The sequence below is a fragment of the Oncorhynchus kisutch genome, linkage group LG3, assembly GCF_002021735.2.
Source record: "Oncorhynchus kisutch isolate 150728-3 linkage group LG3, Okis_V2, whole genome shotgun sequence".
Lineage (NCBI taxonomy): Eukaryota > Metazoa > Chordata > Actinopteri > Salmoniformes > Salmonidae > Oncorhynchus > Oncorhynchus kisutch.
In genome coordinates, this window is record NC_034176.2 from 41,943,762 (window position 1) to 41,971,546 (window position 27,785).

At 43.3% G+C, this 27,785-nt stretch overlaps 1 protein-coding gene across 1 annotated transcript; it reads left to right on the forward strand.

The window, feature by feature from the left end:
• The first annotated feature begins 20,535 nt into the window (after nt 1-20,535).
• Nucleotides 20,536-27,107, forward strand: c7a (complement component 7a). Its single transcript, XM_020475288.2, has 17 exons — nt 20,536-20,641; nt 20,809-20,949; nt 21,083-21,224; nt 21,373-21,520; nt 21,660-21,798; nt 21,942-22,085; nt 22,394-22,637; nt 22,979-23,098; nt 23,389-23,555; nt 23,800-24,028; nt 24,267-24,441; nt 24,704-24,791; nt 25,081-25,213; nt 25,456-25,644; nt 25,804-25,906; nt 26,176-26,360; nt 26,664-27,107. Exons 1-17 carry the CDS (start codon nt 20,621-20,623, stop codon nt 26,846-26,848), a joined length of 2,553 nt encoding a protein of 850 aa, XP_020330877.2. The 5' UTR covers nt 20,536-20,620; the 3' UTR covers nt 26,849-27,107.
• Nucleotides 27,108-27,785: the final 678 nt, after the last annotated feature.

Sequence of the window (27,785 nt, forward strand, 5' to 3'; positions counted from 1 at the left end):
TGAAATATTCAATAAATGTCGTTCCACTTCATGATTGTGTCCCACTTGTTGTTGATTCTTCACAAAAAAATACAGTTTTATATCTTTATGTTTGAAGCCTGAAATGTGGCAAAATGTCGCAAAGTTCAAGGGGGCCGAATACTTTCGCAAGGCACTGTATATATTACACATATATGTCCTGAGCTTTCTTATAAACTCAACAAAAAAAGAAACGTCCTCTCACTGTCAACTGTGTTTGTTTTCAGCAAACTTAACATGTGAAAATATTTGTATGAACATAACAAGATTCAACATCTGAGACATAAACTGAACAAGTTCCACATACATGTGACTAACAGAAATGGAATAATCTGTCCCTGAATAAAAGGGGGGGGGGGGGTCAAAATCAAAAGAAACAGTCAGTATCTGGTGTGGCCACCAGCTACATTAAGTACTGCAGTGCATCTCCTCCTCATGGACTGCACTAGATGTGCCAGTTCTTGCTGTGAGATGTTACCCCACTCTTCCACCAAGGCACCTGCAAGTTCCCAGACATTTCTGGGGGGAATTGCCCTAGCCCTCACCCTTCGATCCAACAGGTCCCAGACGTGCTCAATGGGATTGAGATCTGGGCTCTTCGCTGGCAATGGCAGAACACTGACATTCCTGTCTTGCAGGAAATCACACACAGAACAAGCAGTATGGCTGGTGGAATTGTTATGCTGGAGGGTCATGTCAGGATGAGCCTGCAGGAAGGGTACCACATGAGGGAGGAGGATGTCTTCCCTGTAACGCACAGCGTTGAGATTGCCTGCAATGACAACAAACTCAGTTTGATGATGCTGTGACACACCGCCCCAGACCATGACGGACCCTCTACCTCCAAATTGATCCCGCTCCAGAGTACAGGCTTTGGTGTAATGTTCATTCCTTCGACGATAAACCATCGCCTCTGGTGAGACAAAACCGTGAAGACCACTTTTTACCATTCCTGTCTTGTCCAGTGACGGTGTGTTTTTGCCCATAGGCGACGTTGTTGCTGGTGATGTCTGGTGAGGACCTGCCTTACAACAGTCCAGCTTCTCTCAGCCTATTGCGGACTGTCTGAGCACTGATGGAGGGATTGTGCGTTCCTGGTGTAACTCTGGCAGTGGATGTTGCCATCCTGTTCCTGTCCCACTGGTGTGATGTTCGGATGTATCGATCCTGTGCAGGTGTTGTTACACGTGGTCTGCCACTGCGAGGACGATCAGCTGTCCGTCCTGTCTGTCTGTAGCGCTGTCTTAGGCGTCTCACAGTACGGACATTTAAATTTATAGCCCTGGCCACATCTGCAGTCCTCATGCCTCCTTGCAGCATGCCTAAGGCACGTTCACACAGATTAGCATCTTTCTTTTGGTGTTTTTCAGAGTCAGTAGAAAGGCCTCGTTAGTGTCCTAAGTTTTCATAACTGTGACCTTAATTGCCTATTGTCTGTAAGCTGTTAGTGTCTTAACGACAGTTCCACAGGTATATTAATTGTTTATGGTTCATTGAACAAGCATGGGAAACAGTGTTTAAACCCGTTACAATGATCTGTGAAGTTATTTGGATTTGTATGAATTATCTTTGAAAGACATGGTCCTGAGTTTATCTCCTAGATATGACAAACACTTCAAAACATTGTCTTTTTTGCCATTTATGAATATGTTATTCATCGAGTTTCTCTGGACAATAGTAGTAAAAGCCAAATTCAATATTTTATCAAATAATTGTGTGCTATTTTATACCTAAAGGGGTCCTAATATTCCACATCAAATAGCTAAATGATCCCCCTCCAATGGCTTATACTTTTAAGAATGAAAATAACAGAAGGACAGACAGGTGGGAGGAAAGTGAAAAAGAGCATAAAAGGTAGGAAAAAGGAGGAATGGTTAAAGGAAGAGAATGAAAGATGGCCATAGTAGATGATGAAAGAGAGGGAGGTTAGAAGGAGGGAAGTGAGTGAGAGGATAGAAGTACTGTGTTCTGTAACAGGAGGGTCTGTAATATAAATTGTTCCATCGGGCACTTCCTCATGCTAGTTGATTAGAAGGCTTGTCACATTATCTGGCTGACTTTGCTCAGCATGGCAATCTGTGTGCTAACAGAATCAGCACTGGAGTGAATATTGCATTCCAAGTTAAGAGTTAAGGGCCCGCCAAATATTGCGTTGAAAAATATAGATTAATCTGAACATAACGAGGCTGTCAATAAAACCTTGCCATTCCTATTAGCCCCAGAGAGTCAAGTGAAAACTAGCTTTGTAGTTTTAATTATGAAGCCAACCAGACAAATGTGACTTCAGGGGCTGTGAGGAAAGTTAACATGTAAAGTGAATGACAGTTCATTAAAAATATTGACACATGGCTTGATAGGGAACAAACCTCCCAAAGGAGAAAAGAAAGAGAGAGAGAGAGAGAGAGAGAGGGAGAGAGAGAGAGAGAAATGGATAGATTGCAAAAGATAAACAGTCTTACACCACATCAACAGTATATTGCTGCAAAATAAAGACTCCGCCTGGAAAGCAGTTTTAATATATATTTATATTTGGGGCGGCAGGCAGCCTACTGGTCAGAGCAAAAGGTTACTGGATCAAATCCCTTTGCTAACAAGGTAAAAATCTGTTGTTCTGCCCCTGAACAAGGCAGTTAACCCACTGTTCCCCGGTAGGCTGTCATTGTAAATAAGAATTTGTCCTTAACTGATTCTTCTAGTTAAAGCTTTTTTTAAATGATTAGAATAAAATGTAAAAATGATAACGTCCTCAAAGCAGAAACATATTGCCTCCAGCCTATGCAGAGGCCATATGACACTTTAAAAAGGGCAATCAAACCCTCAGACAAGTTCCAATTGAAGACATGTTCTGCTGGCTGACAGCTTAATAAACCCTCTACCTAGCCCAGGCATGGGGACTGGTGTATTTACAGTGACTTAATCCACATTTTGTGTTACAGCCTGAATTAAAAATGGATTAAACAGATTTTTTTCTTTCACCCATCTACGCACAATACCCCATAACGACAAAGTGAAAACATGTTTAGACATTTTCGCAAATGTAATGAAATTGAAGTAGAGAAATATCTTATTTACATAAGTATTCACACCCCCAAGTCAATCATTTGAAAAATCACATTTGGCGGCTATTACAGCTTTGAGTTGTCTTGGGTATGTCTGGGAACAAGTGATTCGGTGGCACTCTCTCTGAGCCTCATTACTGTGCAAAGATGCTAGGTACAAGGACCACTACTTCGATGCAGACAAGAAACAGGGTTTATGTGAAATGTTAGACACAGCTGGACAAGATGGAAGCGAGGCCGCAGACAGACAGAGCTGAAACTTCATTGCTTGAAAGGTATGATGAATTCCTTGTTGAAAGAAATATGTTTTGATTATGCTTTACTGGTACATACGTAAATGCCAACAAAATACCTTTTTGGTGTGTGTGTGTGTGTGTGTGTGTGTGTGTGTGTGAGTGAGTAGAATGCTACACTAGAATGCTTAAAAGGTTGCAATTTTTTTTTATATCGGTTATCGGTATCGGATTTTTTGGCAAGGAACATATTGGATATCGGTATCGGCCAAAAATGTCATACCGGTGCATCCCTACTTTCCCCAAATGGGATTCAAGTCTGGGCTGTGGCTGGGCCACTCAAGGACTTTCACATTCCTGTTCTGAAGCCATTGCAGCGTTGCTTTGTCTATATGGTCAAGATCATTGTCTTGTTCGAATGTAAATCTTCGCCCCACCCAGTCTAAGGTAGGTTGCACTCTGAAGTAGGTTCTCATCAAGGATTTGCCTGTATTTGGTACCATTCATTGTTCCCCCTATTCCCCCAGATTCCCAGTCCCTGCTGCTGAAAAGCATCCCCATAGTATGATGCTGCCACCATGTTTCACAGTTGGGATGGTGTTAGAAGTTTGATGAGCTGTGCCTGGTCTTCTCCGCTTTGCAGCGCTTTGCATCAAGGCCAAATAGTAAACATTTTGTCACACCAGACCTCAGAATCTTTTGCCTTATGCCCTCAGATTCTTTTACATGCCTTTTTGCAAATTCCAGGTGTTCTGTCTGGCCACTCTCCCATTAAGCCCAGATTGGTGCTGTAGAGACTGTTGTCCTTCTGGCAGGTTCTTCCATCTCAGCCAAGGAACTCTGTAGTTCTGTCAGAGTGGTCTTTGGGTCCGTGTTCACCTCCCTGACCAAGGTCCTTCTTGCCCCGTTTGCTCAGTTTGGTCGGACGGCCAGCTCTAGGCAGAGGCCGGGTAGTTCCATATGATGGAGACCCTTCCCTAGATACTGTATATACCTCATCACAATCTCGGCAATCTACGGCCAGTTCCTTGGACTTCGTGGTATAGTTTCTTTGTAAATGATGTCCAAACAATTGAATTAGCCACAAGTGGACTCAAGTTGTAATAACATCTCAAGGATGATCAACGGAAATTGGATGCACCTGAGCGCAATTTGGAGTCTCAGAGCAAAGGGGTGTAAATACTTACGGAAATGAGGAATTTCTGTATTTAATTTTCTTTTTGTAATTATAGTTTGTATTGTTTCCTTTCACGATATAACAACAATGCAATTGAATTACATTGGGCACTAAACAATATCTTGACAGACAATCAATGTATATATATAAATTCCAGTGTCTCTGTATGACTCGTTTGGCTGTGGTTAGAGCAACTTTTAGCCAGTTTAAACATGAGCTTCTCAGTCCATCAATATCCTTAGTGATATTCAGTAATAGCAAAGCAGGATTTGCAAGTATTGTGGTACCCAGAATATCCCCAAACTTTTCCAATACCTTCTGCCTAAAGGTATGTAAGCTTGGAAAGTTAAGAGAACATATGGATCATGCCTCCTGTACTTGACTGACATCTCCAGCATAGGTTGGATTCTATCAAACCTATTCTGTTCAACCTCAGAGGAGTCCAATAAATCCTATTGAACACTTTAAATTGAATCAGCTTGGACCGGGCATCTCTAATAGGGAGAAGCATCTGTTGTACTATTATATACCATTCCTCCTCTCCAAATGTTACCTCCAAGTCTTTTTCCCCATACGGCCTTTAGGCCCTTACAACTTCCATTAAATCCACATATAAAAGGTGGCTATACAGTTCATTCGGAAATGATTCAGACCCCTTCCTTTTTTCCACATTGTGTAACCTTACAGCCTTATTCTAAAATAGATTGAATTAATAAAAATCCTCATCAATCGACACACAATACCCCATAATGATGAATCGAAAACAGGTTTAGATTATTTTTGCAAATTTAAAAAAGTAAATCAAACAGAAATACATTATCTACATAAGTATTCAGACCCTTAGGTATGAGACTTAAAATTGTGCATCCTGTTTCCATTGATCATGCTTGAGATGTTTCTACAATTTGGAGTCCACCTGTGGTAAATTCAATTGATTGGACATGATTTGGAAAGGCACACACCTGTCTATATAAGGTCCCACAGGTGACAGTACATGTCAGAGCAAACACCAAGCCATGAGGTTAAAGGAATTGTCCTTAGAGCTCCGAAACAGGATTGAGTCGAGGCACAGATTTGGGAAGGGTACTAAAACATGTATGCAGCATTGAAGGAGCACAGTGACCTCCATCATTCTTAAATGGAAGAAGTTTGGAACCACCAAGATTCTTCGGCCGTCAGGCCAAACTGAGCAATCGGGGAGAAGGGCCTTAGTCAGGGAGATGACAAAGAACCCGATGGTCACTCTGACAGAGCTCCAGAGTTCCTCTGTCGAGATGGGAGAATCTTCCAGAAGGAGAACCATCTCTGCAGCACTCCACCAATCAGGGCTTTATGGTAGAGTGGCCTGAATGTCAAGTGTCAAGTCTGGAGGAAACTTGGCACCATCCCTACGGTGAAGCATGGTGGTGTCAGCATCATGCTGTGGGGCTGTTTTTCAGCGGCAGGGACTGGGAGACTAGTCAGGATCAAGGGAAAAATTAACGGAGAAAAGTACAGAGAGATCCTTGATGAAAATCTGCTCCAGAGCAATCAGGACCTCAGACTGGGGCAAAGGTTCCCCTTCCAACAGGACAATGACCCTAAGCACACAGCCAAGACAATGTAGGAGTGGCTTCAAGACATGTCTCTGAATGTCCTTGAGTGGCCCAGCCTGATCCCAGGCTTGATCCCGATCGAACATCTCTGGAGAGACCTGAAAATAGCTGTGCAGCTACTCCCCATCCAACCTGACAAAGCTTGAGAGGATCTGCATAGAAGAACAGGAGAAACTCCCATTAGAGGCTGAAAACTCGAGGCTGTAATCGCTGCCAAAGGTGCATCAACAAAGTACTGAGTAAAGGGTCTGAAAAATGTGATATTTCAGTTTTTTCTATAATTTCTAAAAACCTGTTTTTCCTTAGTCATTATGGGCTATTGTGTGTATTTTTTGTACTGTTACTCCTTTTTCTCCCCAATTTCATGATATTTAATTGGTAGTTACAGTCTTGTCCCATTGCTGCAACTCCCCTATGGACTCGGGAGAGGCAAAGGTTGAGAGCCATGCGTCTTCCGAAACACAACCCTGTCAAGCCGCTTCTTGACACACTCCTCGCTTTACCCGGAAGCCAGCCGCACCAACATGTCGGAGGAAACACCATCCAGCTGGCAACCGAAGTCAGCCTGCAGGCGCCTGGCCCGCCACAAGGAGTCACAGGAGCGCGATGGGACAAGGAAATCCCAGTCGGCCAAATCCTCCCATAACCCGGACGATGCTGGGCCAACTGTGCATCGCCTCATGGGTATCCAGGTCACAACCGGCTGTGACAGCCTGAGATCGAACCCGGGACTGTAGTGACGCCTCAAGCCTTTGTGCCACCCAGGAGGCCAAAACCCAACAATTTATTTGATTTTAGAACAAGACTGTAATGTAACAAAACGTGGAAAAAATCAAGGGGTCTGAACACTTTCCGAATGCACTGTATATACAACTGAAGTCGGAAGTTTACATACACCTTAGCCAAGTACGTTTAAACTCAGTTTTTCACAATTTAATCCTATTAAAAATTCCCTGTCTTAGGTCAGTTAGGATCACCACTTCATTTTAAGATTGTGAAATGTCAGAATAATAGTAGAGAGAATGATTTAATTCAGCTTTTATTTCTTTCATCACATTCCCAGTGGATCAGAAGTGTACATACACTCAATTAGTATTTGGTAGCATTGCCTTTAAATTGTTTAACTTGGGTCAAACGTTTCGGGTAGCCTTCCACAAGCGTCCCACAATAAGTTGGGTGAATTTTTGGCCCATTCCTACTGACAGAGCTGGTGTAACTGAGTCAGGTTTGTAGGCCTCCGTGCTCGTCCACGCTTTTTCAGTTCCATTTGGAAGACCCATTTCCGACCAAGCTTTAACTTCCTGACTGATGCCTTGAGATGTTGCTTCAATGTATCCACATCCTTGTCCTCCCTCGTGATGCCATCTATGTTCTGAAGTGCACCAGTCCTTCCTGCAGCAAAGCTCCCCCACAACATGATGATTCCACCCCCGTGCTTCACAGTTGGCATGGTGTTCTTCGGCTTGCAAGACTCCCCCTTTTTCCTCCAAACATAACGATGGTCATTATGGCCAAACAGTTCTATTTTTGTTTCATCAGACCAGAGGACATTTCTCCAAAAAGTACGATCTTTGTCCCTATGTGTAGTTGTAAACATTTATCTGGATTTTTTATGGCAGTTTTGGAGCAGTGGCATCTTCCTTGCTGGGCAGCCTTTCAGGTTATGTCGATATAGGACTCGTTTTACTGTGGATACAGATACTTTTGTACCCGTTTCCTCCAGCATCTACACAAGGTCCTTTGCTGTTGTTCTGGAATTGAGTTGCACTTTTCGCACCAAAGTACGTTCATCTCTAGGAGACAGAATGCGTCTCCTTCCTGAGCGGTATGACGGCTGCGTGGGCCCATGGTGTTAATACTTGCGTACAATTGTTTGTACAGATTAATGTGGTACCTTCAGGCGTTTGGAAATTGCTCCCAAGGATGAACCAGACATCAACAGGTACACCTCTAATTGACTCAAATGATGTCAATAAGCCTATCAGAAGCTTCTAAATCAATGACATAATTTCCTGGAATTTTCCAAGCTGTTTAAAGGCACAGTCAAGTTAGTGTATGTAAACTTCTGACCCACTGGAATTGTGATACAGTGAATTCTAATTTAAATAATCTGTCTGTAAACAATTGTTGGAAAAATGACTTGTGTCATGCACAAAGTAGAACCAACTTGTCAAAAATATAGTTTGTTAACAAGAAATTTGTGGAGTGGTTGAAAAACGAGTTTTAATTACTCCAACCTAAGAGTATGTAAACTTCCAACTTCGACTGTAAGCCCTGCTAAATGTGGAAATTTGCAAAGGATTTCTATGTTAACACTTATATCAGAATGTATATGGAATTTTTGTTATTCTGTCCTACCTTAAACATACATTCACTAAGCTGGAAATATCTACACAAGTCTTGTTTCTGTAAATTATTCTTGGACCTTAGTTCTTCAAAAGAGGTAAGTGTTTTCTTGATATAGACAACCAATGATCTGTATCCCCTTTTTCCCCAAATCTTTCCAGAAAATGTTTTGTCCCACTATGTGTCCCAGTACTGGGCTGGTTTTGACACCTCCACATCCGGTCGTAAATTAAGCAGGAGAGGACTCTCTCTATTACCCTCCAGTATTGGCTAAAGGAATATCCCTTTGTTTCCAGAGACCTTTACCTGTCCAAAATTATATTTTCCAAAAAATGGATAATGGAACAATAATTCTAACATAAAGAATTTGGGGAATGATCAGTGGGGAGATATGGAAAACCAATGTCATATGGTTGATTATTTTGTGATGTCATTAAAAATCTTATGGAGGAAATACTGTAACTTGGAAAGTATGGCCATTACAGGTATGAGGTTTCATCCGATGTGTTGAGCATATAATATGAAAAGTGATGAAGTTATTTGTGTTAAGATAGGAATCTGATTTTCGTTTTTTAATGAGATAATAGTTTTTGATATCCTTGATATCCTGCACAATAAGTAATCACGCCCAGAGTGAGATCAGAGAGCTTGTCAGCATGACGGAAAACCCCTTTTGACCAAGAGTGCATAAAGGCTTGGAAGATAAATCAACCTTTAGACCACTTTCTGAGGCATTAGCTACATGTTAGAAAGGGTTGAAACTTTGAACCTCAACACAAGGTGAAGAAATAAACTCACCTTTCTTTAGACCAGAGAGACGAAGAGCTGCAGCTCATGTCCATTGTGGTCCGAATCCTGAATACCAACACGAGGATCTAATTAGCTGTCCTAAGTATGGTATCTAGGAAAGTGAATTCAAGTAGAACCATCCTATTACTCTCTTCAAACCATCGTCTACTACGTTGCTCTCATCACCCCACTGGGGATCATCGACACAGCTGATTAGCCTATCTTCAGAGGACCAATCTTCCAGAACGAGTGGAAGGCAACACCACCTTTAAGTTCTGCTCCAGACTACATAACAAGTCATTGAAGCCACGGAGAAGAAGGACAATGTGACCTCAAGTCCAGGAAAGTCCAGGAAAGGCCAACCGAACCCCTTTCTGAGAAGGCTAAATAAGATAAACGACGAACGAAGGCATTTCACACGTAAACACCTTTATGATATCTTACTCCAAATGGGCGGTGGTTTGTGTGCAAAGTATATGATTAATGGGAGAATAGTTACAGAATGTATCCACAATAAGTGTCCATTTTTCTCTATCTCTCTTTTTCCCCCATCTCCTTGTAATCAGCGTCATGTTTTGTCAGCCCACTAGGGACCTTTGTCTCATGTAAATTATGTATGTTTATTCTGTGTTATGACTTAGTACTGAATCATGGGGAGGGATGACATTTTTGCAGATCCAAGAAGGTTACGATTGTTCAGAATGATGATATGACGAGAGGTTATGATTAATATGTTGACTGTTTTATGGATGTTATAGGTAAAGATCTTATAGAGTTTAATTCGGGAGATGGTAACTCTTTAAACAACTTCTTCCGTGGTGCCCCAAATCCTAATGAGTTAATTGTTACATTATTACATTACTAGTGGATTAAATCAATAACAGTCATTAGATTAATGAAGGTAAAGTCATGACAGAGCTTTAATCCTCCCTTCTCAGTCTTTGCCTGTAATCTCGCTAGTTTCACCCTGGCCCTTTTACCAACCCAAATAAACTTGAATCATTTTGTCTATGGATTTAAACGTATAGACAGTTATGGATAGTGTTAACATGCTGATGACGCAACTCAGTTTAGGAGCTATGACCATCTTTATAACCTGTATCCTACCCCATAATGAGATTTGTATCTTATCCCAGCTCTGAAACTGGAGTTGAATTTTGTTCAATTGTGGGTCAAGGTTTTCAGATACCTCCAGTTTTGAGGGACTCATTGAAACCTCCAGCTGAGGAGGTCATTTCTCAGACAATGTTTTGATAGAGGCATTACTTCAGATTTTGCCAGTTTACTTTATAGCCCGATATCTCTGACAATGCATTTACTAGATCCAGTAAAGGCGATATGTAGAGTTGGGGGTTTGACAATAGTAATATGTTGTCTGCATAAAGCAGTAGTTTATTCTCCCTACCTCCCATATTAACCCCTTTCATTGACTGATGCAGCCTAATGGCTTGGGCTAATGGTTCTAACACTATAATAAATAGGAGAGGTGAGAGACAGTCACCTTGTTTCTGGCCTCATCCTATTGAAAATGAAGATGATCGTTTGGGGTCGTTGTACAAAAATAAAGAAATATTCTGAAAGCCCTGTACAAAATCCAAATGTATGTATCGTGCAATGCAGGTAATCCCACTCCCAACCCACCCTATCAACGGCTTTCTCTGCATCTAGGGATAAGGCTGCCACTGAAGTATCCAAATCTTTTGCATTCCAGATAACATGCAATAGGCACTAAGATTATCAGATGAAGTTCTGCCTTTCACAAATCCCACCTGCTCTGGATGATTTTCTTAATGATATGATTCACCCTCATAGCCAAAGGTTTTATCACAATTTATCAAAGAAATTGGACGGTAGCTCCCACGCTCATGGGGATCCTTTTTGAGGATTAGGGTGATTACTGCATCACCCATAGAAGGTGGGAGCCCACCTGTGTCAATCAATGTGTTAAATGTTTTCAATATTTCTGGGCTAAGCTGCTGTTGTGGAAATTCTTACACAGGGACTCTCAAAGTCAATCTTAATATGAATCATTGTTTATTATTTTGACTAATTCCATAAGGCAGGAATGTAAGCAAAGAACAAACACAAAAGGGAGAACGGTATAGGTCATAATAATGATAAAAAAAGCAAACATTTTGGGTTGTGCCCATCACGCATGGCATCAACATGCCTGTTGTGGCCTATATTGACCCACTATTGCTGTTATATGAGTGAAAAGTTAAAATTGTAGATACAGTGGGGAGAACAAGTATTTGATACACTGCCGATTTTGCAGGTTTTCCTACTTCCAAAGCATGTAAAGGTCTGTAATCTTTATCATAGGTACACTTCAACTGTGAGAGACGGAATCTAAAACAAAAATCCAGAAAATCACATTGTATGATTTTTAAGTAATTAATTTGCATTTTATTGCATGACATAAGTATTTGATACATCATAAAAGCAGAACTTGATATTTGGTACAGAAACCTTTGTTTGCAATTACAGAGATCATACGTTTCCTGTAGTTCTTGACCAGGTTTGCACACACTGCAGCAACGATTTTGGCCCACTCCTCCATACAGACCTTCTCCAGATCCTTCAGGTTTCAGGGCTGTCGCTGGGCAATATGGACTTTCAGCTCCCTCCAAAGATGTTCTATTGTGTTCAGGTCTGGAGACTGGCTAGGCCACTCCAGGATCTTGAGATGCGTCGTGCGGAGCCACTCCTTAGTGACCCTGGCTGTGTGTTTCGGGTCGTTGTCATGCTGGAAGACCCAGCCACGACCCATCTTCAATGCTCTTACTGAGGGAAGGAGGTTGTTGGCCAAAATCTCGCAATACATGGCCCCATCCATCCTCCCCTCAATACGGTGCAGTCGTCCTGTCCCCTTTGCAGAAAAGCATCCCCAAAGAATGATGCTTCCACCTCCATACTTCATAGTTGGGATGGTGTTCTTGGGGTTGGCGAGTGTAGAGAGTATAGGGATATTGTTATCCACGTCGGCACCAACAATGTTAGGATGAAACAGTCAGAGGTCACCAAGCGCAACATAGCTTCAGCGTGTAAATCAGCTAGAAAGATGTGTCGGTATCGAGTAATTGTCTCTGGCCCCCTCCCAGTTAGTGGGAGTGATGAGCTCTACAGCAGAGTCTCACAAATCAATCGCTGGTTGAAAACTGTTTTCTGCCCCTCCCAAAAGATAGAATTTGTAGATAATTGGCCCTCTTTCTGGGACTCACCCACAAACAGGACCAAGCCTGGCCTGCTGAGGAGTGACTGACTCCATCCTAGCTGGAGGGGTGCTCTCATCTTATCTACCAACATAGACAGGGCTCTAACTCCTCTAGCTCCGCAATGAAATAGGCTGCAGGCCAGGCAGCAGGCTGTTAGCCAGCCTGCCAGCTTAGTGGAGTCTGCCACTAGCAAAGTCAGTGTAGTCAGCTCAGCTATCCCCATTGAGACCATGTCTGTGCCTCAACCTAGGTTGGGCAAAACTAAACATGGCGGTGTTCGCCTTAGCAATCTCACTAGGATAAAGACCTCCTCCATTCCTGCCGTTGTTGAAAGAGATCGTCATACCTCACATCTCAAAATAGGGCTACTTAATATTAGATCCCTCACTTCAAAGGCAGTTATAGTCAATGAACTAATCACTGATCATAATCTTGATGTGATTGGCCAGACTGAAACATGGCTTATGCCTGACGAATTGACTGTGTTAAATGAGGCCTCACCTCTTGGTTACACTAGTGACCATATCCCGCAAAGGCGGAGGTGGTGCTAACATTTACAATAGCAAATTTCAATATACAAAAAAAATGATGTTTTCGTCTTTTGAGCTTCTAGTCATGACATCTATGCAGCCTAATCAATCACTTTTTATAGCTACTGTTCACAGGCCTCCTGGGCCATTTACAGCGTTCCTCACTGAGTTCCATGAATTCCTGTCGGACCTTGTAGTCATAGCAGATAATATTCTAATTTATAGAATATTAGAATATATTCTAATATTATAATTTTAATATTCACATGGAAAAGTCCACAGACCCACTCCAAAAGGCTTTCGGAGCCATCATCGACTCAGTGGGTTTTGTCCATCATGTCTCTGGACTTACTCATTGTCACAGTCATACTCTGGACCTAGTTTTGTCCCATGGAATAAATGTTGTGGATCTTAATGTTTTTCCTCATCATTCTGGACTATCGGACCCCCATTGTATTACGTTTGCAATCGCAACAAATAATCTGCTCAGACCTCAACCAAGGAGCATCCAATGTCGTGCTATAAATTCTTAGACAACCCAAAGATTCCTTGATGCCCTTCCAGACTCCCTCTGCCTATCCAAGGACATCAGAGGACACAAATCAGTTAATCACCTAATTGAGGAACTCAATTTATCCTTGCGCAATACCCTAGATGCAGTTGCACCCCTAAAAACTAAAAACAACTTAATTGAGGAAAATAAGAACAATCCGAAATGTCTTTTTGATACTGTCACAAAGCTAACTAAAAAGCAGCTTTCCCCAAGAGAGGATGGCTTTCACTTCAGCAGTAATAAATTCATGAACTTCTTTGAGGAAAAGATCATGATCATTAGAAAGCAAGTTACGGACTCCTCTTTAAATCTGCATATTCTTCCAAAGCTCAGTTGTCCTGGGTCTGCACAACTCTGCCAGGACCTAGGATCAAGAGAGACACTCAAGTGTTTTAGTACTATATCTCTTGACACAATGATGAAAATAATCATGGCCTCTAAACCTTCAAGCTGCATACTGGACCCTATTCCAACTAAACTACTGAAAGAGCTGCTTCCTGTGCTTGGCCCTCCTATGTTGAACATAATAAACAACTCTCTATCCACCGGAGTTGTACCAAACTCACTAAAAGTGGCAGTAATAAAGCCTCTCTTGAAAAAGCCAAACCTTGACCGAGAAAATGTAAAAAACTTTAGGCCTAAATCGAAACTTCCATTCCTCTCAAAAAAAATGTAAAAAGCCTGAAGACAAAAAATGTATACGAAATGCTTCAGTCTGGTATTAGACCCCATCATAGCACTGAGACTGCACTTGTGAAGGTGGCAAATGACCTTTTAATGGCGTCAGACCGAGGCTCTGCATCTGTCCTCGTGCTCTTAGACCTTAGTGCTGCTTTTGATACCATCGATCACCACATTCTTTTGGAGAGATTGAAAACCCAAATTGGTCTACACGGACAAGTTCTGGCCTGGTTTAGATATTATCTGTTGGAAAGATATCAGTTTGTCAATTTGAATGGTTTGTCGTCTGAAAAATCAACTGTAAATTTCGGTGTTCCTCAAGGTTCCGTTTTAGGACCACTATTGTTTTCACTATATATTTTACCTCTTGGGGATGTCATTCGAAAACATGATGTTAATTTTCACTGCTATGCGGATGACACACAGCTGTACATTTCAATGAAACATGTTGAAGCCCCAAAATTGCCCTTGCTAGAAGCCTGTGTTTCAGACATAAGGAAGTGGATGGCTGCAAACTTTCTACTTTTAAACTCGGACAAAACAGAGATGCTTGTTCTAGGTCCCAAGAAACAAAGAGATCTTCTGTTGAATCTGACATTTAATCTTGATGGTTGTACAGTCGTCTCAAATTAAACTGTGAAGGACCTCTGCGTTACTCTGGTCCCTGATCTCTCTTTTGACTAACATATCAAGACTGTTTCAAGGACAGCTTTTTTCCATCTACGTAACTGTCAGGGATTTCCTCCTCTTCTTCCGAAGAGGAGAGGCGAAAAGGATCAGAGGACCAATATGCGGCGTGGTAAGTGTCCATGGTTCTTTTAATATGTAAATGTACACATGAACACTACAAAACAATAAACATGGAAAACCTAAACAGTCCTATCTGGTGCAAAGACAGAGACAGGAACATTCACCCACAAACACACAGTGACACCCAGGCTACCTAAGTATGATTCTCAATCAGAGACAACTAATGACACCTGCCTCTGATTGAGAACCATACTAGGCCGAACATAGAAATACCCAAATCATAGAAAAACAAACATAGACTGCCCACCCAACTCACGCCCTGACCATACTAAATAAATACAAAACAAAGGAAATAAAGGTCAGAACGTGACAGTAAACATTGCAAAAATCAGAAACTTTCTGTCCAAAAATTATTCTGAAAAATTAATCCATGCTTTTTTAACTTCTAGGTTAGACTAGAAGTAATGCTTTACTTTCCGGCTACCCAGATAAAGCACTAAATAAACTTCAGTTAGTGCTAAATACGGCTGCTAGAATCCTGACTAGAACCAAAAAATTTGATCATATTACTCCAGTGCTAGCCTCCCTACACTGGCTTCCTGTTAAGGCAAGGGCTGATCAAGGTTTTACTGCTAACCTACAAAGCATTACATGGGCTTGATCCTACCTATCTTTCCGATTTGGTCCTACAGTACATACCTACACGTACGCTACGGTCACAAGACGCAGGCCTCCTAATTGTCCCTAGAATTTCTAAGCAAACAGCTGGAGGCAGGGCTTTCTCACATAGAGCTCCATTTTTATGGAATGGTCTACCCATGTGAGAGACGCAGACTCGGTCAACCTTTAAGTATTTACTGAAGACTCATCTCTTCAGTGGGTCATATGATTGAGTGTAGTCTGGCCCAGGAGTGTGAAGGTGAACGGAAAGGCTCTGGAGCAACGAACCGCCCTTGCTGTCTCTGCCTGGCCGGTTCCCTTCTCTCCACTGGGATTCTCTGCCTCTAACCCTATCACAGGGGCTGAATCACTGGCTTACTGGTGCTCTTCCATGCCGTCCCTAGGAGGGGTGTTTCACTTGACTGGGTTGAGTCACTGACGTGATCTTCCTGTCAGGGTTGGCGCCCCCCCCCTTGGGTTGTGCCGTGGCGGAGATCTTTGTGGGCTATACTCGGCCTTGTCTCAGGATGGTAAGTTGGTGGTTGAAGATATCCCTCTAGTGGTGTGGACGCTGTGCTTTGGCAAAGTGTGGGTGGGTATATGTCCTGCCTGTTTGGCCCTGTGTTATCATCGGAGGTGGCCACAGTGTCTGCTGACCCCTCCTGTCTCAGCCTCCAGTATTTATGCTGTAGTCATTTATGTGTTGGGGGGCTAGGGTCAGTCTGTTATATCTGGAGTACCTCTCCTGTCTTATCCGGTGTCCTGTGTGAATTTAAGTATGCTCTCTCTAATTCTCTCTTTCTCTCTTTCTTTCTCTCTCTCGGAGGACCTGAGCCCTAGGACCATGCCTCAGGACTACCTGGCATGATAACTCCTTGCTGTCCCCAGTCCACCTGGCTGTGCTGCTGCTCCAGTTTCAACTGTTCTGCCTGCGGCTATGGAACCCTGACCTGTTCACTGGACGTGCTACCTGTCCCAGACCTGCTGTTTTCAACTCTCTAGAGACAGTAGGAGCGGTAGAGATACTCTTAATGATCCGCTATGAAAAGCCAACTGACATTTTCTCCTGAGGTGCTGACTTGCTGCACCCTCGACAACTACTTTGATTATTATTATTTGACCATGCTGGTCATTTATGAACATTTGAACATATTGGCCATGTTCTGTTATAATATCCACCCGGCACAGCCAGAAGAGGACTGGCCACCCCTCATAGGCTGGTTCCTCTTTAGGTTTCTTCCTAGGTTTTGGCCTTTCTAGGGAGTTTTTCCTAGCCACCGTGCTTCTACACTTGCATTGCTTGCTGTATGGGGTTTTAGGCTGGGTTTCTGTACAGCACTTTGAGATATCAGCTGATGTAAGAAGGGCTATATAAATAAAATTGATTTGATTTGAAATACTCAATGAGACTGTTACTCACAACATAGGAAGTTCTCCTATCACCTTAGAGAAAAATGGTAGTCTGTCCGTGATGAACCACCGCCACCATGTGGATCTTCCATAGCCTATCCCGCTACTCAATTTGTTAGGTCTTATTGACGTCCGCCACACACTTCTTTGCCTCCTCTGGGTCTGTGAAACGACGTAATGATCCTCTCACTGTAACCCAGAACACGGCAGGATATTGCAACGAGTATTTCAGCCCCCGTTTCATGCACATATGCCTCACCTCCGTGGACACATTTATATTGTCCTGAACCTCCTCGGGAGAGTCAGGGAAAAACCTTGGTCCCTTTCCAGTGAAAAGTCCTAAGTTATTTTGCTCTGAGCCGGACCTTCTCCCTGTCAGTGTATCGTTAGAATTTCACCAGGATATGCTGGGGGTGCGTGGGGCTGGTCCTGGGCGCAGTGCCGATGGGTTCTCTTGATGGTCATGTTAACATCCTCCTGTGTGTTATCAAATAGATTGAGTAAAATGTATTTCACACAACCCACCATATTTATGTGAATTTTAAACCCCACTGATCCGAAGTGTGTTTCTCCGGACTGTAATTTTCCCTGTATTAAAGTCATTCGAGTTTTTCGATCCGTATCCATTTTTTCAACAGTGTCTTTTAGGCGGTTGTTCTTGCCCTCCAAGGTTGATGTCCTCACTTCTATGTTGTCGAGAATATTGACTTTTGTTTACAATGAGCCCACTGCATGTTTTATTTCAGCCACACCTTCACCCACTTTCGCAATTTTCTCCATTCAAGATTTTTGTTGATTTTATTTTTTTTAATCTCATTTTGAACTGGGTCATCCGGCTGTTCTTCTCCGCCATTTTCCTTGCTAGCTGCAGGTAGAGAAGACATTTTCGTGTCGTCTCTACCTGCAGCGTCTGCTTTTTTGCGTTTCTAAGTAGTTTTTCCATGTGACTGATATATTGGACAATTAGTTAACAAAATGTGTAACTAGGCTTTGAATAATTAGTTTGAATATAGTTGAAGCTACACAGCCTCTTTATTTAGCTGCTGCTCCTCTCCACATCGTAGCTTTAACCTGTATTTCATTTTTTCCAAAAACATGTTTTAATTTTGTCATTATGGGATAGGGTGTGCAGGTGGGTGAATTCAGGGTGTACCACAACAAAATGTGAATAAGTAAAGAGGCATGAATACTTTCTGAAGTCACTGTAGCTGAGTCACATCACACACTACACATAAGGCTACATTCAGGGGTTAAATTGGGAATTCAGAGGGTTAGAATTTGTTTTTTAGGCTAACACCATAGAGAATGATAGAGGCCTCTAGTGGCATTGAGGGCTTCCAACATGCTTCCGCCATTTTAAAGCAGTCAAAGTAATCAACTGGGTGGAGATTCCTATGAGTTGTAGCCTTAATGATGCTGCTCATGCTGTCGCAGATGCTATAATGGCACAGATATGAAGATGAGTCCTCTATCTATCTCTATGGCTAACCCTAACAACTTCATGTCCACTCCCCAGCTCAACCCTAAACCTAGCTTCATATCCACTTCCCAGCTCAACCCCTAGCCATAAACCTAGCCATAACCCTGAACCAGTTACAGTGTATGACAGACAGACTGAAAGACATGCAGGCAGGAAGGCAGACAGACTGCCAGATGGACAGACAGACAGACAGACAGACTGCCAGACGAGAGGGGATACATTCACATCCCTAGTCAAATATGAGATGCATATTCCAGCAGAGTTCCCACCTGCTTATTCAGAGCAACCATTATACTGGCAGCCTGCAGGGGATAGATATGCATACAAACTTGCCAGCTGCCTCCTCCTTCAAGGACACACTGACAGCTGATCTATGTCCACAATTATAAGTGGATGTAGTTTCCACACACTTGCACATTCCTGTACGCTCCCTCCATAACACAGTAGGGGATCCATTCTGGGTTTCTTTATGGAGGCTTTTATCAAAACTATACTAGAAGGCTATTTCATGGCTATTTCATGAGAAGGATATTTCATGGCTATTTCATGAGAAGGCTACTTCATGGCTATTTCATGAGAAGGCTATTTCATGGCTATTTCATGAGAAGGCTATTTCATGGCTATTTCATGAGAAGGCTATTTCATGGCCATTTCATGAGAAGGCTATTTCATGGCTATTTCATGAGAAGGCTATTTCATGAGAAGGCTATTTCATGAGAAGGCTATTTCATGAGAAGCCTATTTCATGGCTATTTCATGAGAAGGCTATTTCATGAGTAATTATCAGTTTAGAGTGTAGAATTTGGCAACACTGTTGTGTGTGTGTGTGTGTGTGTGTGTGTGTGTGCATGGGTGTGTGTGTGTGCGTGTGTGTGTGTGTGTGTGTGTGTGTGTGTGTGTGTGTGTGTGTGTGTGTGTGTGTGTGTGTGTGTGTGTGTGTGTGTGTGTGTGTGTGTGTGTGTGTGTGTGTGTGTGTGTGTGTGTGTGTGTGTGTGTGTGCATGGGTGTGTCTGTGTGTGTGTGTGTGTGTGTGTGCGCGTCTATGTCTGTAGCTTGGAGTTAAAGATCCTCAGTGGTCAAACCTTGTCACATGAAACTATATATTTAAAGGTATATTCAATGATATGACATCAACATAAACAGCAGGACAACTGCCTTCTTACAGACGTCAACAACAACAACACAATTCAAACCAAAAAAAAGGCAACTTTGTCAACATACATACGTGACCCCGCACACTGTAAATGGTGGAGATGCCAGCAGTGCCAGACATGTGAGGGGGAAACAGCTCTCTGTTGCCCTCCAGTGTTTCTTATCTCAGGCAGCAAATGCATTGGGGCAGGGACATACAATTGGACTATTGTCGAGTAATAGTCTAAAACTGCTTCCTCTCTCTGTGTGTTCTTTCCCTTGCCTGCACTGACAAATGACAACTGGGAAGGTGAAATACCTGCTTGACATCCTGCATATTGCTTTACCTTATTCTCTACTTTCAGAGGAATCAAGGAAACCACTTTAGACTGTTTCTGTTTCAGAATTATAGTTGTATTATCCTAGGGTCACAAAGAGAGAGGTTTTGGCAGAAAAACTGTGATGGAATACTGTATGTTCTCCTTCTCCACAGGAATCTCTCTCTCTCTTTCTGTCCAACACATTGTAAATAAATCTCCTGGTTCCTTGGAAAGGAGAAAAAAAAGTTCCTTACAGGAATCCCTTCCCACAAGTATCTGACCCCTTTGGGGGAAGGGGTCGTGTGTGTGTGTGTGTGTGTGTGTGTGTGTGTGTGTGTGTGTGTGTGTGTGTGTGTGTGTGTGTGTGTGTGTGTGTGTGTGTGTGTGTGTGTGTGTGTGTGTGTGTGTGTGTGTGTGTGTGTGTGTGTGTGTGTGTGTGTGTGTGTGTGTGTGTGTGTGTGTGTGTGTGTGTGTGTGTGTGTGTGTGTGTGTGTGTGTGTGTGTGTGTGTGTGTGTGTGTGTGTGTGTGTGTGTGTGCGTGTGTGTGTGTGTGTGTGTGTGTGTGTGTGTGTGTGTGCGCAAGCGAGAGAGAGAGAGAGAGAGAGAGAGAGAGGGGGAGAGAGAGAGAGAGAGAAATATAATACTCTGGAATGTCCACAGCCACAGAAAGCTCATGCAAACTCTCAACATGAAGGTAGGATGATTCACATCGATACACTATTTACTCCTTTTAATATACTCAGTTGATTCCGCAGGTAAAAACAATATTGCTGTATAGTCATTAGGAATTAAGGCTCAGGCTGTTGGAAAGTTGTGAAATACAAACAGAATTGAATTGCAGCATTCCTCTCCTCTCCTTAGGATCGTCTGTCAGTCTCTCTGATCTGTCTGTCATGGCTCTTCTTTGGGATGTTCTCACCCAGTAATTGTGTGGAGCCAGTGCATTGCCAGTGGGGATCCTACGGAGACTGGTCAGAGTGTGATGGCTGCACTAAAACACAGGTTAGAAATCAAACCAATCATCCGAAGTCATGCCTGTGAGCTCCACTGGACTCATGAATGGCAACCAAGTAGCATACAGTGTATTCCCTTTATTGAAATTAGACCAATGTTGGGGTATATCGATGTGTTTTAGTCTAGGACTCGTGCCATGGTGGTATATGCCCAGTTTGGGGGGAGCCCATGCAGTGGAGGGGCCACTCAGACCCAGCCCTGTGAGACCGCTCGAGGCTGCCCCCTGAAGGAAGGCTGTGGAGGGAGGTTCCGCTGCCGCTCAGGTAATTAAATCAAACTTTATTAACAATGCATTTCAAATCCTCAGTAAGTTTTACAACAGAATGTGAAATAGAGTCAGTAAGAAAAATGTTGAGCACAGAACATGAAATATTAACATGCGTGCGTGTGTGTGTTTCCTGTGTGCTACAGGGAAGTGTATCAGCCAGTCTATGGTGTGTAATGGAGATCAGGACTGTGAGGAAGACAACCAGGATGAACTGAAGTGTGGCCCAGACAAGACACTCCCTGTTTGTAACAATGACAAACCACCACCCAATGTTGAGCAACTAGGACTGGGGTGAGAGCTGGGGTATCTTTCTCTCCTTCATCCCCTCCCCCGCTCTCACTCTCTCTCTTTCTCTCTCGCATTCTCTCACACACACACACAATCCTGGGCATATGTGGTGATGTGCGGTGCCTTCTCCTTGAATTTCCAGGTTTGATGCAGTGACAGGAAAACAGAGAGGAAGTGTGATCAACACTAAGAGCTATGGAGGCCAGTGCAGGACTGTCTTCAGTGGGGACAACAAGGTCCTCTACAGGCTGCCCCAGAGCACTCTGAGGTACAACTTTGAGGTAAAAAGTCCCACAGTTAACATACTTGTGAAAATAAACATTTGTAAAGAGAGCACATAGGACTGAATATATGTAAGAATATAAATTGCAACAGGGTGATCAAATTAAGATCCTACATCTGTATATGATTCCTATCTGTACAGGTCAAAGTTCAGAATGATTTCAGTGATGAATTCTACACCAGCTCCTGGTCCTACGCCAAGGACGTAGTCAAGAGAGAGACAACGACGGGTACAACCACAGGATTCAACAACTATGACTTACATCAGACGGAGGAAAAAAGCAGGGTCTGTTGGAGCTGTATGATGAAATGTCTTCTATAAATCTTAGTTTTAATTAGGAGATATGCTGAGCTTAAGAGATGCCTTTCAACAGACCCCTGACCTTTGCAATAGCAGTTCATGTGTGAGGAGGACTCCATTTTATTTCACATCCACTATGTACCTGATATCCATTGTTATCATTGTTTTCATTCATTGTCTTCCAGAGTTTAGAATTATTGACCCATTATTTAATCTACTTAAAACAAATATTTTCCAAAACTGTGAGAAAGGTATTGTGAGATGATCTATTTTGGTTTGTTTTTGCTCTGTAGAACAACCACCTGTTGGTGGTAAAGAACAACGTGGAGGTGGCTCAGTTCCAGAACCATGCCCCAGGATACCTCTCTCTGTCTGAGGAGTTCTGGAAGGTTCTGGCCACGCTCCCCACTGTGTACGACTACGCTACCTATAGGATGGTGGTGGAGAGGTTTGGAACCCACTACCTGTCTGAGGGGACCCTGGGTGGATACTTCCAAGCCTTACTCAGCATCGACCAGGAAACAGCCACACAGATGGGTGAGACAATTGAGGCAACTCCAGCTGAGACTGAGGCTGCCCTAATGTTGACACTGCAGGCATATCATTCTTGTGACAACAGTAGTGGGAGTAACAGTGCAATAGCTTGAACACATCAACTCTGTTGGTTACACTGCTTGGTCCAATGGTCCAAGTGGTTGGAAGATGAGGCTCGCAACAGATGGTGAAGAAGACTTTGAACAAAGTAAATCATAACGGTTCAATTAAGCCGTCAGAGCTGAATTGGATGTCCTTTTATATAGTATAGTTTGGTTCCAACTTTTCCTTGGCTGATTTTGCTGATTTGTTGTTGTTAACCGTTCTCCCTTCTGCTTCTGCAGGCAAGGTCACGTGGAAGTATAATGAGTGTACCAAGACCAAACACCGGATTCTGTTCATTTCATGGACAACCGAGAAATGTAGAAATGATGAAGATAATTATACACTACCCAACCCCCCATGTAAGTTTATTTAAGCAACAATGTAAAAACCAAAAGAATTGACGATGTACAATGTAAGATGTGTGAAATTTTACAATACCTATCAAGTGGTCTCTTACTGTAATTCTGAAGACTCAAGACTCAATGGAATCAAATGAATCAACAGTATTTATTGATATTTACAGTCAATATACTATGTATATTCACCATACAGAAGCCCTTGTGGTAGCTCATCATGTAATGTAACTGTACAAGCTTCTGCAATGAAATCCTGACCACTCTAATCACTGATGCCTTTATCGCTTTAATAGCCATCAGTAGGTCTGACATGGTAAAGAAGGTGGATGTGGAGGGAGGGGCCACTGCACACATCGCAGCCCTCAAGGCTCTGGACCTCAGCACTCCAGGTAGAAACTGGGATATGTACAAGAACTGGGCGGAGTCTGTGCGGACCTTCCCTGCAGTCATCAAACGAAAGGTGAGAGAGAGGTACAGGAGAAAGATTATTGGTGGATGAAAACGATATCTGAGCCGGCGTCATTGGTTGAGGGCAAAGCCGTGAATTACACAAGGTGGAGCAAAACAGGTTAAGTAATGAAATTATACATTTAAAAAGGACTACAGAGTCACGTTACAGCTTTTGAAACAATAGTTCATCCTTTTGTCTTGGGAAAAGGCTTGCTATATTGGTTCCTCCCTGTGTTTGGTGTGAATGGTTCCAGATGAGGCCTCTGTATGAGCTGGTGAAGGAGGTGCAGTGTGCTGGGATGAAGAGGCTCCACCTGAAGCGTGCCATAGAGCAGTACCTGAATGAGAGGCACCCATGCCGCTGCCAGCCCTGCAGGAACAACGGCCTAGTGGTGATGGCTGGGGATAAGTGTAGCTGCATCTGTAAACCTGGGACAGACGGACTGGCCTGTGAGAAGGGGAAGGAGGTGGAGGGGCAGGAGGGTAGGTGATATTTGACACGTCGTGTGGATACTCCAGATGATGGCATTTGTGTATTCATTTCTCGCAAACTTGAAGTTTGCTTGGGCGCTTGCAGGCATTCTCTACATTCACATCCAGATTACATATGGACCCATATCCCCTCTCTCTCCGCCCTTCCTTTCCCTTTCACTCTGTGTCCTTCTTTCACCCCAACTCTACATTCCATCACTCTCTCTGTCCCCCTCCCTCCCTCCCTAAGGGGTGATACATGGCAGCTGGTCTTGCTGGTCTGGCTGGACTTCTTGCTCCGGAGGTCAGAGGTCACGAACACGTGCATGCAGTAACCCCGCCCCTCAGAGAGGCGGCCATCACTGCAACGGAGAGGTCAGGGAGACGACAGGCTGCGATGACGACCAAGACCTGCAATACCTCCAGTCAGAACTACTGCTGCTTCTCTACTTACTTAGTGATACGACTTTATACATGAACACTACACAACAAATAAATGACAAGGCATACTTAATGATAACAAAGACAGCTGACAAGGAAAAACTCTGTCGTTTTGCCCCTGAACAAGGCAGTTAACCCACTGTGTTCTTAACTGACTTGCCGAGTTAAATAAAGGTACAAGTGAAAAAATATTATCCCACTGTTACTGACCTTGCTGAATGCCTGTTTGTTTGTGATTAATTCCAGGACCATGGAGCCTCAGTGCTTTGACCTGACCGTCCCACCTAAGGAGACCTGCAGGAGCCCACCTCCTCTCCCTAATGGCTATGTCCTGGTAGGTATTGATGGACAGAACCACGAAACTGTCTGTTTCCTTCAGTCCCGCTGCTGGAGAGATACAGGGCATGCAGGCTTTTGCTCTAACCTTGCACTAACACAACTGATTCAGGGATTCAACTAATCCCAATGTCGTTGCGCAAGGCTGGCTCCAAAAGCCTGAACATCATCCTGCTGTTTTGTAGCCGTTTCAACCTCCTTATTATAACACCGTTCCTCCGTTTGTAGATATCGACATCTGGATAGGTTGGACTGTGTTTGACCATAATCTGTGCTGTTAAACTCAGGATCCAAAAGATGTGTATCTGGTGGGCAGTAAGATTGAATACACCTGCATAGAGGGCTACCATCTGATTGGAATAAAGATCGCAGAGTGCACTGTTGCTCTGACATGGAGCACACCTTCCAAAGAGTGCAAGAGTAAGTAGTGCTTCAGTGACAACAGCCCTCTGCATTTGCACCATTTTGATTTGTCAAGAGATTGAAGCTGGAATCTGCATTGGGGGGAAAAAGCGCCACTGGTTTCCCCAGGCGCTTTCGTTATTGTGTTGTTGTTGTTATTGCACGCACACACACAGGAATCCTTCCCTGGAACACACGCACACGTACACACAAAACCAAACACACACATCATTATGATAACTTCCCTCACCTTCTTTCAGGCTCCAGGTGCCATGTCCCGTCCCTTCTAAATGATGTCACAGGCTCTCCCTGGCAGCCCACCTATGACATAGGGGAACGTATCCCACTGTCCTGCCCTGAGGGGAGACACATAGTGGGAGACAAAGAGATCATCTGTGACTCCAGTCTGCACTGGTCACCGGACCCCAACACCATCACATGTAGCCAGGGTAGGTTGATGCATAATTGTTTCAACTTTGAACTCCTACCCAGATATCAACCTATGTAGAAATGTGTTACTATTTGTCAGTTTACCTGAATGTTGGTATTCTCTACCCTCGGCTAATCCAAATGAAATAACATGTCTTTGTTGTCCTTTATGAATCCAGCACCGAAAACGCTTGATCACCTTGACGGCCCAGCAGGGCAATGCAAACCATGGGAGAAACTTGCCAAAGACAAATGTATCTGCAAAATGCCTTATGAGTGCACGTATGTTTTACCAACCTTTGTCTATATGCAACTTTAACTACTCTAACTACTTGCAGATATAGAGGAAGTAAGCTCCCTTTAATAAATGTGAGAAGTGGCTCCTTTTGACTGCATATTCTGCATACTCTAAATATTCTCTATGCTTTCTCAAATTTCACCATAGGCACAGATCTAAAATCTTGACCGTTAGGAGAGGAAACACAAAACTGACCCCACATCAGCAGTTTCAGGGTTTCACCCCAAGCTAACTATGTTGCTCTTTTGTTCAGATCTTCTCTACAGGTGTGTGCCAACAATCTTGAGAATGGTCGGACAAATAGACTGAGCGTGTGCAAGATGCACACCTTAAACTGTCTGGGAAGGAGCTACAACCTGGCAGAGGACAGCGCCTGCGAGTGGCCAACCAACACGACTTCACCCTGCACCGACTGCCAGTTATGGGAGGCTTGTGACGGTACGACTCCGGTTTAACTTGAATTTAAACTGTATTCAACATTTTTGTTACACAGACAAGTAAAGGCTGTAATATGAATTTCTATGCTCTTGCACTGTGTGTGTGTGTGTGTGTGTGTGTGTGTGTGTGTGTGTGTGTGTGTGTGTGTGTGTGTGTGTGTGTGTGTGTGTGTGTGTGTGTGTGTGTGTGTGTGTGTGTGTGTGTGTGTGTGTGTGTGTGTGTGTGTGTGTGTGTGTGTGTTCCCATGTATGTGTGCAAACTGCACCAGTTCTCAAGGCCATTGTCCTTGTCTCCTTCCAACAGGACAAACAAACCAGTGTCGCTGTAAGGACTGGGCTGAGTGCTCAGATCCAGGGTTGAGTGTCTGTGTCCGTATGGGGGATGATGCAAACAGTGCCACCCAGACACTGAGCGAGTGTGAGGCAGGACTGAGGAGGTGTAAAGGAGAAAAGGTGTCAGTTGTCAGCATACTACCTTGTAACGCTTAAGAATCGTGTCCTCTCCTCCGACTCACCATGTCTGTGATAATGACAGAAAATACACTCCTTCAGTTGTTTTACCCTATCTCTGTTTTTTATATCACTCTTCAAAAGCATTGCTTTGAAGACATTAAAGCCATTGAAGTATATTAACCACCCATTAGGCTTGTTCTTTTTGTATGCTTTTTGAATGGATTGATAATGCTTATTTTTGTCCCAATAAACAAAAACAAGTCACAACAGTAGAGTAAGAGCTAATTCTACTCGACCCATGTGTCAGATTTTTTATTTCTTGCCTTATCCAATTTAGAGTTCCATACAATAAATAAACAGTTTGCTTGAACCATTCCAAAGATTGACAAGTCACAGCAGGCAGAAATGTATCTTAGGTAAACATATCATTACATCATAGAATAGCACCACATTCTGCCCACATCTCTCTACATGCTGTTGGTTTAGTATTGGATGTTCTGTACGTGTTGTTCTGTTCCAAATTACCCAGACACCCCTTAATCTGCCAAGAATTCCACTGTGACTGACACTCCATCCCTGTTCTTGACTAGCTGCCTGTTAGCTCTGTGAAAGGCAGGTCAGGCATATGTGTGTGTGTGTGTGTGTGTGTGTGTGTGTGTGTGTGTGTGTGTGTGTGTGTGTGTGTGTGTGTGTGTGTGTGTGTGTGTGTGTGTGTGTGTGTGTGTGTGTGTGTGTGTGTGTGTGTGTGTGTGTGTGTGTGTGTGTGTGTGTGTGTGTGTGTGTGTGTGTGTGTGTGTGTGTGTGTGTGTGTGTGTGTGTGTGTGTGTGTGTGTGTGTGTGTGTGTGTGTGTGTGTGTGTGTGTGTGTGTGTGTGTGTGTGTGTGTGTGTGTGTGTGTGTGTGTGAATGCTTGTGTGCACACAAGCTGCAGTACACACTACCATTACACTCAAACCTCCATTACTGGCTGCAAA

Excerpts from the sequence above, each read along its gene's own strand:
- c7a (XM_020475288.2), top strand. The coding sequence starts at position 20,621 with ATGCAAACTCTCAACATGAAG. Across the intron at positions 21,225-21,372 it reads GAGGTTCCGCTGCCGCTCAG|GGAAGTGTATCAGCCAGTCT; the intron begins GTAATTAAATCA and ends TGTGTGCTACAG. Across the intron at positions 25,645-25,803 it reads CACCATCACATGTAGCCAGG|CACCGAAAACGCTTGATCAC; the intron begins GTAGGTTGATGC and ends TTATGAATCCAG.